Source organism: Gasterosteus aculeatus, chromosome 2, assembly GCF_964276395.1.
Source record: "Gasterosteus aculeatus chromosome 2, fGasAcu3.hap1.1, whole genome shotgun sequence".
Classification (NCBI taxonomy): domain Eukaryota; kingdom Metazoa; phylum Chordata; class Actinopteri; order Perciformes; family Gasterosteidae; genus Gasterosteus; species Gasterosteus aculeatus.
This window is the reverse complement of record NC_135689.1, coordinates 752,559-772,471: the sequence shown is the minus strand read 5'-3', so window position 1 is coordinate 772,471 and position 19,913 is coordinate 752,559. Positions and strand designations below refer to the sequence as shown.

The 19,913-nt window shown below is 46.6% G+C and overlaps 1 protein-coding gene across 2 annotated transcripts in view; it reads left to right on the top strand.

Annotated features, from left to right (window-relative positions):
* Nucleotides 1-9,637: 9,637 nt before the first annotated feature.
* Nucleotides 9,638-19,913, top strand: part of sulf2b (sulfatase 2b) — a 19,050-nt gene continuing 8,774 nt past the window's right edge. For both annotated transcript variants that reach the window (XM_078081256.1, XM_040193558.2), the window contains exons 1-8: nt 9,638-9,998; nt 17,278-17,494; nt 17,745-17,865; nt 17,942-18,060; nt 18,246-18,397; nt 19,347-19,516; nt 19,653-19,803; nt 19,892-19,913. The exon at nt 19,892-19,913 is cut by the window's right edge and continues 78 nt beyond it. In XM_078081256.1, coding sequence (XP_077937382.1) covers nt 17,335-17,494; nt 17,745-17,865; nt 17,942-18,060; nt 18,246-18,397; nt 19,347-19,516; nt 19,653-19,803; nt 19,892-19,913 — 895 coding nt within the window. In that variant the 5' untranslated portion in view covers nt 9,638-9,998; nt 17,278-17,334. The remainder of the gene's footprint in view (nt 9,999-17,277; nt 17,495-17,744; nt 17,866-17,941; nt 18,061-18,245; nt 18,398-19,346; nt 19,517-19,652; nt 19,804-19,891) is intronic.

Sequence of the window (19,913 nt, the reverse complement as noted above, 5' to 3'; positions counted from 1 at the left end):
TTCGTTCTACGATATTATGTCCTATGATATTGGAAAGATAAAGTATAAAGCCATGTCTCCTATATTAGTTCTACTATATTATGTCATATCAGTGTTTCCCCTAGGTTTCCAACTTTGGGGGGGCGGACGTACCGGAGGGGGGCGTGGGTGTTGGGGCGCTATGGAAAACACTGTATATGATATTAAGTTATATAATATTAGAAATACTAAGTATGATGCCATGTTTGTTATATTAGTCCTATATTATGTTATATGAGATTAGTCCTATATAATCTTCTATGATATTACAAATATGAAGTATAATACTATGTTTGTTATATTAGTCCTACATAATGCTATATGATATTAGTCCTATATTATCTATGATATTACAAATATGAAGTATGAAAATATGTTCTATATATTGGCATGGCATCATTGAAACTATAGAGGGGGACATGTGTGTCAACCTTTCCTAATGCATAACTTGAAAAATCAAACCGAGATCCCAATTTCCAACGACAGACGAATGAAACTATCGGTCTACCTTCACAAGTTGTCACTGTTGATTCGTCAACCCAGCCGTGGTAGTTCATCCAAACACCGGCCAAATGGCCGGGTTCAGGGTATATGCGCAGATACAGAAATCCCCTCATCTTCATCTGCAGCCTTGCATTAACCAAAGAAGGAAATGGATGAGATGAAAAAGATTCCTCATTCCTCAGAGGCCGTGCCGTGCTACTGTCCAGTCCATGAAGGTGGAAAAAAACACTTCCTGGAGCAAAGGAAATAAAATATACAATGGCAATGATATTTACCAATGAATGAGGAGGCGGTCCATGCCCGGGGTGGGGGTATTTAGCGCTGTGAAGCGCAGGTGGAAGGGGAGCGGGGGTAGATGGATAAGGTAGGATGGAGTGGGAGGTGAAAGAAGGTGTTCTTACAGGTCCTAGATGGTTTCCTTTTTCTTCTCTTCTCTCTCCTATTTCTTTGTCTCCTTGTCCTGCATCTTCCGCCTCATTTTGTCCATCTCCGTCTGCCGGTCTTGCATCCGTCTCCCAAAGATGCCTCTTTTTTTTTTTTTTAAGTCGAGGCAGATGTTTTCAAGGACTGTTTTGTCGTCCTCTAATTCTTGGATCCTGGTGATAAGGATCTGATGTTCTTTGGAGATGGTATCCTCCAGTTGTTGGATCCTAGAGATCAGGCACAACTCAGTGAAATCACTGATTGTGACCATCTCGTGGTGGGTCTCCTCTTGGCTCTTTATTAAAGCAGCCAGAGAATCCCTCTGTGTCTTCAGCAGTTTGTGTTCTGCTTCCAACTGCTGCCAGGTCTCGTTGTTGACCGTGAGTTCAGCACTTTTGACAGAAAGTTCTTTTGTGGTCTCGGTGAGCTTCAGAGATAAACCCTTGTTCTCCCTGATAGTCTCATCCAGAGCCTCTGTCTTGATCTTCAGCAGTTTGTGTTCTGCTTCCAACTGTTGGTTGTTGGCCTGCTGCTTGTGCAGCTTCTCTTGAAGAGAAATGTTGGTGGAGAGTAACCCTGTTACTTTAGACTCCAATGACTGTTGTTGGTCATCCAGTTTCTTGGTTGTCTTTTTCTCCAGATCTTCATATTTCTGCTGCCAGGTCTGGTTGTTGACCGTGAGTTCAGCACTTTTGACAGAAAGTTGTTTTGTGGTCTCTGTGAGCTTCAGAGATAAACCCTCGTTCTCCCTGATAGTCTCATCCAGAGCCTCTGTCTTGATCTTCAGCAGTTTGTGTTCTGCTTCCAACTGTTGGTTGTTGGCCTGCTGCTTGTGCAGCTTCTCTTGAAGAGAAATGTTGGTGGAGAGTAACCCTGTTACTTTAGACTCCAATGACTGTTGTTGGTCATCCAGTTTCTTGGTTGTCTTTTTCTCCAGATCTTCATATTTCTGCTGCCAGGTCTGGTTGTTGACCGTGAGTTCAGCACTTTTGACAGAAAGTTGTTTTGTGGTCTCGGTGAGCTTCAGAGATAAACCCTCGTTCTCTCTGATAGTCTCATCCAGAGCCTCTGTCTTGATCTTCAGCAGTTTGTGTTCTGCTTCCAACTGTTGGTTGTTGGCCTGCTGCTTGTGCAGCTTCTCTTGAAGAGAAATGTTGGTGGAGAGTAACCCTGTTACTTTAGACTCCAATGACTGTTGTTGGTCATCCAGTTTCTTGGTTGTCTTTTTCTCCAGATCTTCATATTTCTGCTGCCAGGTCTGGTTGTTGACCGTGAGTTCAGCACTTTTGACAGAAAGTTCTTTTGTGGTCTCGGTGAGCTTCAGAGATAAACCCTCGTTCTCTCTGATAGTCTCATCCAGAGCCTCTGTCTTGATCTTCAGCAGTTTGTGTTCTGCTTCCAACTGTTGGTTGTTGGCCTGCTGCTTGTGCAGCTTCTCTTGAAGAGAAATGTTGGTGGAGAGTAACCCTGTTACTTTAGACTCCAATGACTGTTGTTGGTCATCCAGTTTCTTGGTTGTCTTTTTCTCCAGATCTTCATATTTCTGCTTCCAGGTCTGGTTGTTGACCGTGAGTTCAGCACTTTTGACAGAAAGTTGTTTTGTGGTCTCGGTGACCTTCAGAGATAAACCCTCGTTCTCCCTGATAAGGTCTGAAAACCTCTTTCTGTTCTTGTCAACCATCTGCTCATAGGCAAGATCTTTGCCTTTTAACATGTTGGTCAATTCGAACTTCACAGTTTCAGTGTGAGCGGTGAGTTCGCTCACTTGCCTTTTCAGGCAGTGCACTTCATTCCGTGCATGAGAAAGTGCAATGTTCACATTGTATCCGGTGGGAGGAGTCCCGAGAAGTGAAGCGCCAGCTCCAATTCTCTGGTTGTTTCTACGGTACATGTTAAATGACACTTGTGTAGTCTTGAAAAAGACTGTTGGTCAGCCCTGAAAAGGGGTGTAGTCTTGAAAAAGACTTGTTTTATTTGTCGCTAAATGACTCGATGTAACCTCTGAAAGATGGTGATGAATCTTCCAAAAAACTACTTAAGTCTGTAAAGGACAAATATCGCAGATACTTTCAAGGGAAAATATCCAACTGCACTCTTCTGGAACCAGAAACGCAATGATCTAGTGTTCCGAGACACATCAAAGGAGTTGTTGATGATGTCACAATTTGGAGTCCACTCTATGACACGGGCTGCGTTTCCCTGACAACGCAGCCCGTGTCATAGAGTGGACTCCATAACAACGGAATGGAGTCCACTCTATGACACGGACTGCGTTTCCCTGACAACGCAGCCCGTGTCATAGAGTGGACTCCATAACAACGGAATGGAGTCCACTCTATGACACGGGCTGCGTTTCCCTGACAACGGAATGCAAAATACAACAAAACTCACTTTGTGTGGTTTTTATACATACACAACGTGATGATGCCGATATATAAAGTCTCATTCACCTCTGTTTCTTCCTGCACCGTGATGCCCATTTCTGAACCACGTTTTGGATGAAGAAGCACTGATATTGAGTGATACAGATCAGACCAGCATGAAGCACCTCACCATCCCTTACACATGCTCCGTATGGCGCGGCATGTCTTTATATGCCGAACCTGTAAATAAAGGCACTATTTGCCGTACTGTCAGAAGTGTGTGTTTGGCGCTGAAGTCCATCTTTATTACCTTCCCTGGCCCCAGAAGAATGTGTCACATCAAAGAAGATTTCCACAAGACACTCCACATATTCTGTGTAAATGGGTGATTGTGTTTGATGTTGTGAGATGCATGTAATGGTAAAATATGTTAAAACATTGTCTTGCGCTAAACCCGGGTCTCAAGTGTATTTGAGCCTGACGTGCAAAGAGCAGCAAATACTACACACACTGTTATAGTGTAAATACTGTAAATACTACACACACTGTTATAGTGTAAATACTACACACACTGTTATAGTGTAAATACTGTAAATACTACACACACTGTTATAGTGTAAATACTACACACACTGTTATAGTGTAAACACTGTAAATACTACACACACTGTTATAGTGTAAATACTACACACACTGTTATAGTGTAAATACTGTAAATACTACACACTGTTATAGTGTAAACACTGTAAATACTACACACACTGTTATAGTGTAAATACTGTAAATACTACACACACTGTTATAGTGTAAATACTACACACACTTTTCTACATTAGACACAGACATTTTGAATTATGTCACTTTATTGCCTTTTTTAGACGCTGCCTTGAAAATAGCCGCACATGAACACATTGATCAAACCGGGTCGGGTGTGTGATGGTAAACATGCCAATCAGGTGTAAACACTTTACAAAGGCAGCGGCTGAGTGTGAGAGGAAGAAGATCCGGAGATGAAGAGGTGGAGGGCAGCTGGAGGTAACCCCTCTAAGTATTGATCAGTGTCTCAGTCATCAATAACCTGATAGAGATCACACACACACAAACACACACACAGATACACACACACACACACAGATAAACACACACACACAGACAGTCTGAGGTAATTAGACCCAGTTTATCATCATTTTTAATACTCACATGTCTGACATGTTATCTAGATGTTGTATGTTGTTTATATTTGTTGTGTGTTTGTTGCGGTATTAATGAGGCACATGTGAGTTGCGTGATGAAAATAAGTCGTCTTTGAATATCGCCGACGAGTTGGAGGACGACGGACAAGTTTACACTTCCTGTTGACATTATTGTCCCTAAACAATAAGCTCTGACAGCAGAAACAGGAAGTATGTCGTCTCATCATTTCTCCCTCCTTACCCACTTCCCTCCTCTCCTCTCCTCCCTTGTCCTCTTCTTCATCCCTCCTCCCCTTCTCCTCTCTTTCCTCACCCCCTCTCCTCCCCTCCCCTGTCCTCTTCTTCATCCCTCCTTCTCCTCTCCCCTTCTCCTCTCCTCCCCTGTCCTCTTATTCATCCCTCCTCCCCTTCTCCTCTCCTCCTCACCCCCTCTCCTCCTCTCGCCTTCTCCTCTCCTCCTCACCCCCTCTCCTCCTCTCCCCTTCTCCTCTCTCTCCATCTTTACTCACATGTTGATGGATCAGCTCCTTTTTAACCTGATGCCTATTGTTCTTCTTTTGTGGAGTTAATGACCTTCTCCCCCAGACTTGTCCGTCTAATGTGTGTGTGTGTGTCTGTGTGTCTGTGTCTGTGTGTGTGTCTGTGTGTGTGTGTGTGTGTCTGTGTGTCTGTGTGTGTCTGTGTGTGTGTGTGTGTGTCTGTGTGTGTGTGTGTGTCTGTGTGTGTCTGTGTGTGTGTGTCTGTGTGTGTGGTCTCTCAGACGTCCATCCTGTGTGTCAGGGTGGGACAGAGGCAGAGTGAAAAGAAAGAGCGAGTGAGTCAAGACGGATTGAGAGAGAGGAGAGCCTGCTGACTTTGTGTGTGTGTGTGTGTGTGTGTCTGTGTGTGTGTGTGTGTCTGTGTGTGTGTGTGTGTGTGTGTGTCTGTGTGTGTGTGTGTGTGTGTGTGTGTCTGTGTGTGTGTGTGTCTGTGTGTGTGTGTGTGTCTGTGTGTGTGTGTGTGTGTGTCTGTCTGTGTGTGTGTGTGTCTGTGTGTGTGTGTGTGTGTGTGTGTCTGTGTGTGGGTGTGTCTGTGTGTGTGTGTGTGTGTGTGTGTGTGTCTGTGTGTGTGTGTGTGTCTGTGTGTGTGTGGGGGGGGGGGTTTAAAGGGTCAGACTAATTTGCAGCTCGTTGAATAGAAACAAGCTTCCTCTGACAGGCAGGTTGGGGGGTCGTCACTGTGTGTGTCTGTGTGTGTAGAAAGCAGCACACACTCTTCATCACACAGATTTCCAGCTTTTCCCAGCTGATAAAGATGAAATCAGAAATCCAAATATATAGTTTGTTGTCAAAGACCATCTGACGTTTGACATTTATCACAATTAAGTAGCGTGAGCAACGTTAGCTTCCTCAGTAGCATCACTGTGGCCTCCACACACAAAAACTGCCTCGTTAAGACTAATAGATTCATAATTAAGGTAAATTTATTGTTTTTCTTAATCAGAAACTAGTAACTAATACCTAGTCATTAAATTACTAAAAGTGATACATGTAGAGATGCTTATCTATATATACATCTTTTGACCACTTAGGAGTTTAAGGAAAGTCAAACGTCAAAGTAAAAACACCACCAGGGTGCAACAACGAACTGATGAAATCGATAAAAAGTGTTGGCAATGAATTTGGGGGCGTGGCCCTTTAGTCCCAGTGCAATTTAAGCAGGTTGTAAGAGCATGGAGGCCTCCGTCACCTGGCTGGAGCACGTTGTAAGGACGCCCCTCCGTCGGCTGCCTCGCATGGTGCTGTACGGCCCAAGGACAACGCTCTGCTGGAGGGCAGAAGAAGCACCACAAAGACCAAATGAAAGCAGACCTGGGGACTCGGAGGGCGTGGCTTCTGACCGAAACACCTGGCGGCAGATGTGCCAAGAAAGGACCAAAGCACTGGAGCAGGACAGGACAGCGCACAAGTGCACATTATCCCTGGACAACTACCAGCATCTCCTCCATCTCACAGATGTGTGGATGTCTCTATTCTACATTCTAAAAACGCAACTTTATCCGGAAGAAGTTCATTTAAATGGGTATGAAGGTTACATCTTGCCACAAAAGAGCCAAAAACAGACACAAAAGTAGAAATGTATGAAGTCATAAGCGTTTTTTTGCTCAGTATGAGAGGTCCGTAGTGGACCGGACCAACTGAACCGTACCCCTTACCTGGTGGGATGGACTAGTCGACGGGTTAAGTCCTGACTTAACTGAGTTTGAACAACCTTGTTCTCCAGAGGTCGGTGCTTTTACCTTCTTACTTCCTGTCGGACGTCTAAACAACTCAAACTTCCAAACCTGATTCAGGAGCCTTGTGGACTGAAACGGACGGCAGAGATCTCACCGGACTCTGAGTCTTCACCAATGACGTGTTGTGATTGACGCAAGTATTAATGTTCCTGCTTTGTCATTTGTCACTTCCACAGAACTCAACATACCACAAAATACGTCGTCATTCATGATCAGGAAACATTTATTGCCATAATGTGTCGGACATACTGTCAGGGGTGCGTGGGAGGCAGGACTCAAATGCAGAGTTTAAACGAAAGAGGACTTTAATAGTCAAAAACTCCAACAAAGTAACAGGCCAACAGGCAAAAACACACACAAGTACCGGGGGGGGGGGGGGGGGACAGGACAAGGCAGGAAGTGAAGTTACCCAGGGAGACAAGAAGCAGAAAACTACAAAATAAGACAGGAAATAAAACCACATCGTGACACATACAAGGAATTTGACTTGGCGGTTGGTGCGTAACAGCAGACAGTACGACAATGGACAAGACAACAGTGCACCAGGAATAAAATAAAATATAAGGCTATGGGTTAGTTTAAAAATAAAGGAATAAAAGTTAAAGTTAAAAATATTTAGAAATTAAAAATAAAGTGCACCGTGGGAGCAGAAAGTGACATGTGCAGTGTGAAGGGAGTGACCGGTGGAGTGTTAGAGTCAGTCAGTGGGGGACCGGCTCTGTTGATGAGCCCGACTGCCGACGGGAAGAAACTGTTGGTGTGGCGGGAGGTCGTAGTCCTGATGGACCTCAGCCTCCTGCCAGATGGAAGGGGCACAAACAGGTTTTGTCCGGGGTGAGAGGGGTCGGCTACCATCTTTTTAGCTGCTTCAGAGACCTGGAAGCGAACAAGTCCTGCAGGGACGGCAGATTGCAGCCGATCACCCTCTCCGCAGAGCGGAGGACACGCTGCAGCCTGCCCTTGTCCTTGGCTGTGGCTGCAGCGTACCAGACGGTGATGGAGGAGCAGAGGATGACTCCATGATGGCCGTGTAGAAGTGGACCATCATCGTCTTTGGCAGGTTGAATTTCTTCAGCTGCCTCAGGAAGAACAACCTCTGCTGAGCCTTCTTGGTGATGGAGCTGATGTTCAGGTCCCACTTGAGGTCCTGGGTGATGATGGAGACCAGGAAACGGAAGGAATCCACAATAGTGACGGGGGAGTCACACAGGGTGATGGGGGAGGGTGGGGCTCTGTTCCGCCGGAAATCCACAACCATCTCCACTGTCTTTAGAGCGTTGAGCTCCAGGTTGTTCTGACTGCACCACGACACCAGATGGTCAGACTCCACCTGTAGGCGGACTCGTCCCCACCAGAGATCAGTCCAATGAGGGTGGTGTCATCCGCAAACTTCAGGAGCTTGACGCACTTGTGAGCCACTTGTGAGCCTTAAGCAGCTATTTCTCATGGTGGAGACCAAAAACGCCGCTAAAAGAAGATATTAAATTATCAACATGGCGAGAACATATGAACTAACCTCAACTATCAACCAGCACAAACCTTTACCTGCTGAAACCAGGGGTTAGAGAAGGTGTGCTGGGAAGCACAAGGTTGGTGGTTCTAGTCCAGGCTGCCTCATGTTCCATGTCGAAGTGTCCCTGAGCAAGACACCTGACCCCTAATTGCTCCCCGGGTGAAAAAGCCGTGGGTTTAAAGTGTGATGTAAGTCGCTTTTGGATAAAAGCGATGTGATGCGATTTAACGGAATCAGACCCCCCGTTTATCTTGTCTGTGGGATCGGCAGGAGGAGACTCCTTGTTCAGCTGAAACGCGACACCCGCAACCTCCCCCCCACACTTGTCTCCCCCCTTTGCCTCCCCCCTCGACTCCCTGTGTTCGCTTCCTTTATCTGAATCCACCAGCTACATGAATACCCATGAACCGCCAGGAGCTCTGCCAACAGCTCCATGCAATGGGCCCTACACCTCCTCTTCACCCCCCCACTCTCGTTTCCTCCCCATCTCCCCCTTGTGTGCCGCTCTCCCTTTGAATCTTCCTCACGCTGCGCGGCCTGAAGTATTTGGCCACTGGACATGAGACCCTTCAGGTGTGTGTTCACGTTCTGACTCGTCTTCTTCTGGGTTTTTCTCTTTGTTGCCATGTTGCCGTTTCTTTCTGCTGTGTTCCTGAAGGAAGCACCGGGGGCCGCATCTGTATTCATTAGCACGTTTCTTTCAAGCTCAACATAATTAAATACATTTGTATGTCATCGTTATGCAGATGACATACAAATGTATATCTCCCTTTCTCATACTGTTTTACTACATTGTGTAGTTAGATTATAGTTACATTCAATTAGCTACATTGTTATGTTACTTGCGTTGTTAAATTGTTACGTTATTGTATTACTTGACATTGTTATACTAGAAATTTAAAAGTTATTTGAGAAAACTAAATGTTCTGTTCAGAAACATTGAATAAAGTTTGAAACATGAAAGTATATTAAGTTGTGAAGGACAATTTCCAGTAAATATAAAAACTAAATATATAAATATAATAAATATATCGCGACCCTGTGTGCAGGATGAGCGGTTTGCAGATGGATGGTAAATATATCTGTAGAATTACCCTTAACTCCACTGAGGTAAACACAGTTCCTCCAATGAAAGAAGCTCAAGCTTCTGTCCACATATTTTTGGCCACACAATGAGTGCGTGTCCCCCCGACTCTCCCCCCCACTCCCCCCCTCCGCAAACCTCCCCTCCGCCACTATTTATTTCACTTGTCCTCCCCCTTCTGGTCGGAGAGAGAGAGCAATTTCGGAGCCTCCCCATTGGTTGACAGCGGGCCCGATGCTCCTCCCTCCCCTCGCTCTCTCTCTCTGAGGGGGAGGAGGGAGGGAGGGAGGAGAGTGAAAGTGGAGAGGCAGCAGCAGACGCAGCAGATGGCTTCACCAGCGGCGGCGGACACGAAGCAGAGGGAGGAGCTCCGGAGACTCCGGGCCGGAGAAAAGCGACAGAGTGACACCTCCTCCTCCTCCCCCCCTCCTCCCTCCTCCTCCCCCTCCTCCTCTTCCTCCTCTGCACAGACCCAGGAAGACATGTCAGCGTGAGCACCAAGTTCCACCGCCGGAGGAGCAACAGTTGTGCGGAGGAGAGGAGCGTGCGATCTTCCTCCTCCTCCTCCTCCTCCTCCTGAGCCGTGGTGGAGGGGAGGACACCTGCTGACCGCGAGGAGAAGGAGGTCAGGACAGCTTCTGTTCTATATGATCAGGTTCTTCTCGCTGCTCTGAGGTCACTCATGGACCGACGAGGTGTGTGTGTGTGTGCGCGCGCGCGCGTTGCTCCACTTTTCCTGCTCCAAGGCGTGTTGTGTTCACACTTGTTTGCAGCAGTGTGTGTGTGTGTGTGTGTGTGTGTGTGTGTGTGTGTGTGTGCGCGTGCGTGTGTTCATTGCTTCCTGCTTGAGGAACACGTGGGAGTGTGTTACAGCTGCGCAACACTGAGGTCGGTCAGGAGGGAGAGGGAGGATGTGAAGGGAGGGAGAGGAAGGAAAGAAGGCAGCTGTTTTATTGTAATATTACTTTGAGTAGTTAACAAAAGGTTATAAAAAACCCTGTAAACTGAAAGTTGACATTTAAATATTGAAAAAGGTCCGTTGTGAAGAAGCCTCAAACAAAAGGGATTCAATCTGCTCAAGTGCTAAGATACATGCTGATGTTCCCCAGAGGATAAACTCCCCCAGAGGCATTCCTGTTCCCCAGAAGATGGATCCTGGTTTCAGATAAAAGGTCAGAAGCAGCGGTTCAGTTTGGACCAACCGGTGGGAAATAAGACGGGAAATCCCACAAATGATGCGTTTGATGGATTTGATGCGTTTGATGGGTTTGATGCGTTTGATGGATTTGATGCGTTTGATGGGTTTGGGGTAATGGGAGCTTTCACAACTGTTCAGGTGGACGTCATGAGAGATGTGAATGAACGAGATGGTGCGAGATCTTGCAAGGAGACCCGATGCTGTTTACCTGCACGTACAGGGACTATTTCTTCTCTAGACCACTGAAATGAGATAAACAACGTTTGGTGGCTACAACTATTTTGTACTGAAAGGAAACTATTTACATACTAATTCTAATGTGGTTGGTAACCGCATTATAAAAGCAAGAAGGTACTTGAGGCAGTACTTTATCTTCAATGATGTACCAGTTTGAGGGCTGCCGGCCATCAGGCCGAACAACACCCCCTCTGTTACATTATTGGACGATAAAGTACTGCTTCAAGTACCTTTGTATTGCTTAATTAGTACACGTAGACAAACTATATCCATTTTATTTAAAGATTTTGATTTTAAAAAAATCAACATTCAAAATAAGAAAATTTTCCTCTTTCAAGTCAAAGTAACAACTCAGTGGTTAGTTTGTATTTGTTACACATAAACACATTATTACACATTGTATTTAATACAAATGATCAGAAAACATTTGTTTGAAACTGACAGACAGACGGGTGACCACAGACAGACGGGTGACCACAGACAGACTGGTGACCACAGACAGACGGGTGACCACAGACAGACGGGTGACCACAGACAGACGGGTGACCACAGACAGACTGGTGACCACAGACAGACGGGTGACCACAGACAGACAGACAGTTCCATTGTAGTTCTGCTTGTACTCAAACTGTTCACTGACTCAGAACTTCTTCTGTTTCCCTTCATGAGTCCGACTGACGGACGCTTGTGTTGTCAGGACACAGGGATTAACTCTGTGTGTGTGTGTGTGTGTGTGTGTGTGTGTGTGTGTGTGTGTGTGTGTGTGTGTGTGTGTGTAAACATTAATATGAATAACACACGTTATTGTTAATGAGGTTTCTAATAATCCTGCTGGGCTGAACATGTTTGTACTTGAAACCAGAGAAAATCTGCTTGGTTCTTTTTGCAGCATCAAAAGCAAAATTTAAATATCCTTGTTTCCTCTCCTGGTTCTGTTTCCTTGCCTTGTTTCCTTGCCCTCTCTCCCAGTGTCCTAGTCTGCTTATCATCTCTCCTTCTCCCACCTTGTTTCCTCTTCTAGTCTCCTCCCCCATGTGGTCTCTCCTCTCCTACGAGACATCTGAAGGTTTAGATGACGTTAAATCTGAATACATTAAAAACATTTCTCTGTTCATCAAGAAACGACAATCGAACACCAGACTTCTACGTCGATTTATTCCACAGAGTGCGAATTTAACACTTCAGGAGAGTTTAGTATTTAGTTTGAACTCATCTGTATTCTTTATGGGGACGTTTAAATTAAAATCCAGCGGTTCACTCCTTCAGAGAAGGACATGAGAAGATGCTACTGAGGGAACACACAAGGACTGAAAGTAGAGCTGAGGGAACAAGGAGCTGAGGAAGTTCTCCCACACTCCTCCGCTCTCTTCTAGCTGCAGCACTGACACTGGACTTCTAATGGTTCTCATCTATAACAAGTTGTACATCAGCTGATTTAATGAAATCACACTTTCTTGTTTCTTGTTCTTCTGAGTTTGTGTCCTTATGGTTTAAATGTTCTTATTGTAAGTCGCTTTAGATAAAAGCGTCAGATAAATGATGTGTGATGGAACAAGGAGCCGAGGGAACAAGGAGCTGTAATCCCTCCTCCTGATCGGCCTCAGACTTTGTGTTTGGTCGGTTTTCGTGCGTTTTGGGTCCGAGGAAACGAAAGAGGAAGGAAGGAAGATCTTGTAGGTTGAGAAGCTTTTCACTGAAGCGTGAAATGAGAATTGGAGGAAAACACACACACACACACACACACAAACTCTTTATCTCAGAACGTCAATTCCGACCTCTTATCACACATCTCCCCCGTGTGTGTGTGTGTGTGTGTGTGCGCGCGTTCACCTGCTTCACACCAATGCAACGCACATTTTCATCAGATTATTCTTGCTTCTCTTTATGTGTGGCAGAGAGGGGGAGGGGCTTATCTCCATGGAAACCGCCATCAGCTCAGTCATTTATTTCCTCCGTAAACCGTTAAAAAAAATAAAAAACCGACTTGTTGAAGTCTCACATAGACATCATGAGGTGTCATTACCCAACACACACACACACACACACTGCAGACCACCAGCCCAGATAATTGGAGATGTTGTATCACCTCCCTTGTGTCTCCTGCTCTCTGATTCTTTCACATTCACACACACACACACACACACACACACACACACACTGCAGACTAGTGGGAATTGGCAGGTCGGAGTGAATTGAGAAAGAGGGCAGAAAGTCATTACTTCTCTCACTAGGTTTTGTGTGTGTGTGTGTGTGTGTGTGTGTGCGTGTGCGTAATCCTTCCATCAGCAGGCCGGTCATGCTTTGCAGAGAGAGAGAATGTACCTTCACCTCTTCCTCCTCCTCACTCGAGGGATTGAGGCGGACGTGAGAGGAATCGCTGACCAGAGAAGGATGTCACGTCGACACTATTTGTCAGACAGTAGGATGACTGATGGACTGATTGAGGATTAATAGTTTACATCCTAATGAATTAGCAGATGAGAAATGTGCTTTGGTCCTAAACCACTTGGTGCTTTACAGCCCAACAGCAGTCAACAGGAAGCCAGTGTGAAGACCTGAGAGCTGGAGTGATGTGATCCACCCTCCTGGTCCCAGTGAGGACTCTTTCTGATTGACTTTTTACACCGACATGGAGATAACTGCGTGGTTTTTCCAAATCTGGATGAGACACAAGTCGTCTTATCCTTGATATATTCTTTAGTTCATAGTATCCTGATTTTATAGGTGTCTTGCATATAATAATATGTGCAGGTTGAGGTCACAATCCATAATTACATCTAGATTTCTAGCTTGGTTTGTGGTTTTTAACATCAGTGATTGAAGCTCAGCGCCGACTTCATCGTTCATCCTTGTTACCAAACAAGGCCGTTTTATCATGTATTTAAGGAAGTTTTGACACATCCAGTTGTTTTGTTCAGTGCATTTATCCATCCCTGTATTGGATTGTAGTCCCCTGGTGATGTAGTTATATATATATATATGTGTGTGTCATCTGCATAACTATGATAACACACTCATTGTTTTCAATGATAATGTAGATGTTGAACACCATCCTGTAGATACTCGCTCTACAACATCAGGAGAACACGTCCTCTTCTCACTCAGAAGGTACTGATTCAGGCTCTTGTCGTCTCCCTCCTGGACTCCTGTAACTCTCTCCTGCAGGTCTCCTGCTACCACCATTCAGCCTCTGCAGCTCATCCAGAATGCAGCAGCTCGACTGGTCTTTAACCTTCCTAAGTTCTCACTCACTCCTCCACTCCTCCGCTCTCTTCACTGGTACCGGTGGCTCATCCAGTTCTAAACATGGTGCTCAGGTACCATGCTGTGAATGGATCGGGTCCAGCTTACATCCAGGACCTGGTCCAACCCGACATCCCGACCTCTGACCTCTCCTCTCTGCATGTGATAAACTGCTTGTTCCTCCTCACTGAGAGCAAAACACTCGACTAGATCTCCACTCTTTGCTGTCCTGCTCCTAAATGGTGGAAGGAGGTCTCTGAAGACATCAGGACCACAGAGAGCCTTCACATCTTCAGACTAAAGACACACCTCTTCAGACTCTACCTCCACTAACACACTAACTACCTGTAGCACTTACATTGGACTTATAATGGTTCTTATCTATAGCAAGTTGAACAGAAGGAGCCCCAGTATTGAACCTTGGGGAACACCACGTGTCATTTTCTTCAGCTCTGATGTGTAATTAGCTACAGAAACAAAGTATTCTCCAGCTTCAATCCAGTTAAGATCTGTACCAGAGTCCCACCCAGTAGATTAGTCTATCAGTATGTCAAATGCTGCGCTGACATCCAGTAAGACTAAAGTCCTGCCATTGTCTGTGTTTAAGTGGATCTCATTGAAAACTTTAACAAGAGAAGTTTCCGTACTGTGGTGCTGTCGAAAGCCTGACTTGAAGGCATCAAACCGTTGTTTGCGGCCAAGATCTAGTCTATAAATACAGAGCGAGTCAGTCAGAACCACTGTGAATCGTTTGTGTGTGTCAGGTGGTCATCTCCCAGCAGAGCTCTCCTGCTCGCTATCACTCTATTTCTGTCTCTCAGTGGGCAGGATGGATGAACCACCCGGAGGGGGAGGGGGAGGGGGGTCGGAGTGATGATGTATTTTCGCCCTCTATTATTTTAATCGACCTGTCTCTCTGTGAAACGCGCTGTGTTGTGCTTCGTTTCCAGCTCGCAACAGCGGTTACGAGGCCACGTTAGCTGCTGACATTTAATGTTACATCACAGGTCATTTAGCAAAGCGACTTACGTTACACTTTAAACCCGTGGCTTTTCACATTCTGCCCGGGGAGCAATTAGGGGTTAGGTGTCTTGCTCAGGGACACTTCGACTTGAGAAATGGGGCAGTCGGGACGGAAGTGGACGTAGTTGCTGTGAAGCCTCGAGTTTGTTTAGACGTCACCATCTTGTTTTTGCTACCAAAGAACAGGAAGCACTGGGTATCTGAGGAGGACACAGAGGCGCTGGACACGTCTCTGTCACTGTACTTGTCACTTCAGGACACGTCTCTCTAGTCCTCCAGGTCCAGGTCCTGCTCGAGGCCCTGAGCTTAAATGTTGACCCCTTAAAACCAACACGGTGAACTCAGCAGCTGTTTACTCTCATGTGAGCTGGCAGGTCAGCAGGTCTCCAGGTGGAGGTGGAGGACGGGTAAAAGGAGGAGGAGAGTGTAGCTGATGGATGCTCTCAGCCTCCAGCTATTTGTAAGGAGAGAAGATCAATAAATAAGAGACTAATGTCGGCTGATGTGCAGTGGACAAACCGCTCAGAGAGCAACGCAAAACAACATGGTGGTCCCGGGGTGCCTGTGGAGAATCATCTACGTACCAACAGTATCGCACCGCAGCGTTCGCTACTAGAATCCCTCAAAGACCTCTGAGCAGCGTGGAGATCTCTCTAAAGCATCGTCACGCCGCTCAATGGAGGCGGAGAGGAGAACCGCTGCCACATGGTATCGCTTCCTATACGGCCGATGTGTGTAGGTGTATAATATAGGTGTGTGTATATATATATATATTGTATATGTTATATATATATATATATATATTGTGTATATATATATATATATATATATATATTGTGTATATATATATATATATATATATATATATATATATATTGTGATATATATATATGTATAGTGTATATATAATACATACATATATTATATATAATACATATATATTGTATAATATTATATTTAATATATTCTATATAATATAGTATATATAATATATATATATATATATATATATATAATATATATTATATATATACGGCCGTTCAGCCTTTTTTTATTTTGCCAGATGAAATAATCACGTTTGAAAGCTCCTAATATTTACACCAGATGGATTTATTTGTGTCTAGCGCTCCTAACTGAACAGAATCCCTTCATTCTTGTTTTTATTGGTTGTGTTTGTTCTTCCTGCAAACAGGAAGTACAGCCGCTGGCTATCGGGGTTAAAAGGAACCTGCTGTTAATTGATAACCGTCTGTAGTATCGTTGATGAACTGTGCGTCCGGCCTCTGGGCTGCACTCCGTTACCGTGGCTTTCAGCTGACCTTTGACCTCTTGTCACCGCAACTCTGCATATAAAATAAACATCTCTATTTACTGCCATTTGACACATCCTGGCGCCCCCGCCAGGCCCCGCCCCCGCCTGTGAATGTTGATGAGCTGGCGCGCGTAGTAGAATATGATGATTTGGTGGACAGAGGGGCACCAGCACAACACGCAGGTCGGCTCGGAGGTCGCTTCCATAACCAGACCAGATGACGTAACCCAAACGGGAGGATTACTGTGGGCTCACGGCGGGCAACATCTGGCCTGTTTGCTCCAGATGTTGGGTTCATCGCTGATCCACATCTGTTACTTCCTGTCCCGTCTAAACGTACGGGAACAGGACGAGGCCTCGATGTTCTCAACCATGACGTCATTAACTCGAATTAATGTGCGTGTGCGTGTGTGTGCGTGTGTGTGTGTGTGTGTGTGTGTGTGTGCGCGTGTGTGTGTGTGTGTGTGTGTGTGTGTGTGTGTGTGCATACGTTGTCTTTTTACTGAATTCTAATGTGTTTTTAGTACAAGTACTCTTGATTAACCGTTGATATGAAATCAATACTGAGACTCGCACACAGAGCTGTGATTACCCAGAAGTCATTGCAAGAGACTTGGTTCCTCGCTAACGTCGGAGTACGTTTAGGAAGTAAAGACGCCGCCACACGGTGGGGACGTGTGTCTCTCCACACGCTAAACACACGGCATCACGTAGCGCGCTGACACAACAAGAACCACAACAACAACAACGTTGTTCAACACCAGAACCTGTTTACTTCTTCGGTCTTTTCAAACAGGAAGTGATGTCGACGAGTCACTAGACTCGCCCGCGGGCTCGCAGGTTCAATTCCCACTGCCGGCGAGCTTCATCCGCTCCTCTGCTCTTTTCCAGAAGTGGAGTCGTCTCTGCGTCTGATTGGTTCACCCGTTTCAGGGGGTCGAAAAGGTCATGGCGGGCCGACTCCTCCTCTTGATGTTTGTCTCTGCGGCGCTTGGCCACGCCCACTTCTCCTCTGGCCAGCGTCTGAAGCCCCGCCTCCAGAGAGACCGCCGCAACATCCGGCCGAACATCATCCTCATCCTGACGGACGACCAGGACCAGGAGCTGGGTGACTTATTACACGTGATCGTTCTCTCAACACGTCGCTGTGGCTGCAACAAACAAACAAACAAACAAACAAACATCTGTTTTCTCTGAAATTTAAATGATATTTTGCACACAGAGCAGCAATAACTTATTGTATTGTTACGTCACTTTAATACTCTTCTATTACAGTATACTACATGAATACTTGTACTCCGGATATGTGTTAATAGTATATGTGTGTTAATATGGTAGTGAAGTATCTCTCTGCGCAGGCTCCATGCAGGCCATGAACAAGACCCGGCGCATCATGGAGGAGGGCGGGACCTCCTTCTCCAACGCCTTCGTGACCACGCCCATGTGCTGTCCGTCACGCTCCAGCATGCTCACTGGGAAGTAAGGAGAGAGAGAGGGAGGGAGAGAGAGGGAGGGAGGGAGAGAGATAAATAATCTGATGTAACAACTTCCTCAGGTACGTACACAACCACAACACCTACACCAACAACGAGAACTGCTCCTCGCCGTCATGGCAACGGCAGCATGAGCCACGCAGCTTTGGGGTCTACCTCAACAGCACGGGATACAGGACGGGTACACACACACACACACACACACACACAGACACATACACACACACACACGCACACACACACACACACACAGACACACACACACGCACAGACACGCACACTCACTCACTTGTGAAGTAATACTACCTTCAACTGCTGTGTGTGTGTGTGTGTGTGCGTGTATGTGTGTGTGTGTGCCCCCCCCAGCGTTCTTCGGGAAGTACCTGAACGAGTACAACGGCTCCTACGTCCCCCCCGGCTGGAGGCAGTGGCTCGGCTTGGTGAAGAACAGCCGCTTCTACAACTACACACTGAGCCGCAACGGGGTGAGAGAGAAGCATGGAGCGCAGTACCCCCAGGTACACACACACAGACACACACACACACCACACACAGAGCAGTACCCCCAGGTACACACACACACACACACACACACACACCACACACAGAGCAGTACCCCCAGGTACACACACACAGACACACACACACACAGAGCAGTACCCCCAGGTACACACACACAGACACACACACACACACACAGAGCAGTACCCCCAGGTACACACACACAGACACACACACACACAGAGCAGTACCCCCAGGTACACACACACACACCACACACAGAGCAGTACCCCCAGGTACACACACACAGACACACACACACACAGAGCAGTACCCCCAGGTACACACACACACACACACACACCACACACAGAGCAGTACCCCCAGGTACACACACACACACACACACACACACACACACACAGAGCAGTACCCCCAGGTACACACACACAGACACACACACACACACACATAGAGAGCAGTACCCCCAGGTACACACACACACACACACACAGAGCAGTACCCCAAGGTACACACACACACACACACACACACACACACACACACACACACAGAGAGCAGTACCCCCAGGTACACACACACAGACACACGCACACACACACACAGAGCAGTACCCCCAGGTACACACACACAGACACACACACACACACACACAGAGCAGTACCCCCAGGTACACACACATAGACACACACACACAGACACACACACACACACACAGAGCAGTACCCCCAGGTACACACACACACACACACACACACACACACACAGAGTGCAGTACGAACAAGAACAATAACAACAAAAAATACACATTGTTTATTTAGTTGTCATTAGGCAGGCTGTAACCGTCACCACGGTAACTAGGGAGGGAGGCTAATGCTAATTTTTGATGAGCCAGTGACGGCGGTGTGTCCCTGTGTGTCCCCGGTTGTCCCCTCGTGTCTCCAGGACTACCTCACTGACCTCATCACCTTGGAGTCCATCCGGTACTTCCGGTCCTCTAAGCGGCTCTACCCCCACCGGCCCGTGATGATGGTTCTGAGCCACGCGGCGCCGCACGGACCCGAGGACTCGGCCCCGCAGTACAGCACCGCCTTCCCCAACGCCTCGCAGCACATGTGGGCGCACACGCACACGCACACGCACCCCTTGTAGCTGTGTGAAGTGACACATTCATTACCTATGGAACACGCTGAAGTTCCCCCCCCACCCGTCTCTAACCCACTGTCCAATGTCGCTCTCGTCCTCCACCAGTACTCCCAGTTACAACTACGCCCCCAACCAGGACAAGCACTGGATCATGCGCTACACAGGCCGCATGAGGCCGGTCCACATGGAGTTCACCAACATGCTGCAGAGGAAGAGGCTGCAGACACTGCTGTCTGTGGACGACAGCGTGGAGCAGGTGGAGGACGCACACACACTACAATCCATCAGTGGATTAACCTGAAAATGATCTAAACACATTGTCTCCCCCCCCCCTCACATTCCAGCTCTACAACATGCTGGTGGAGA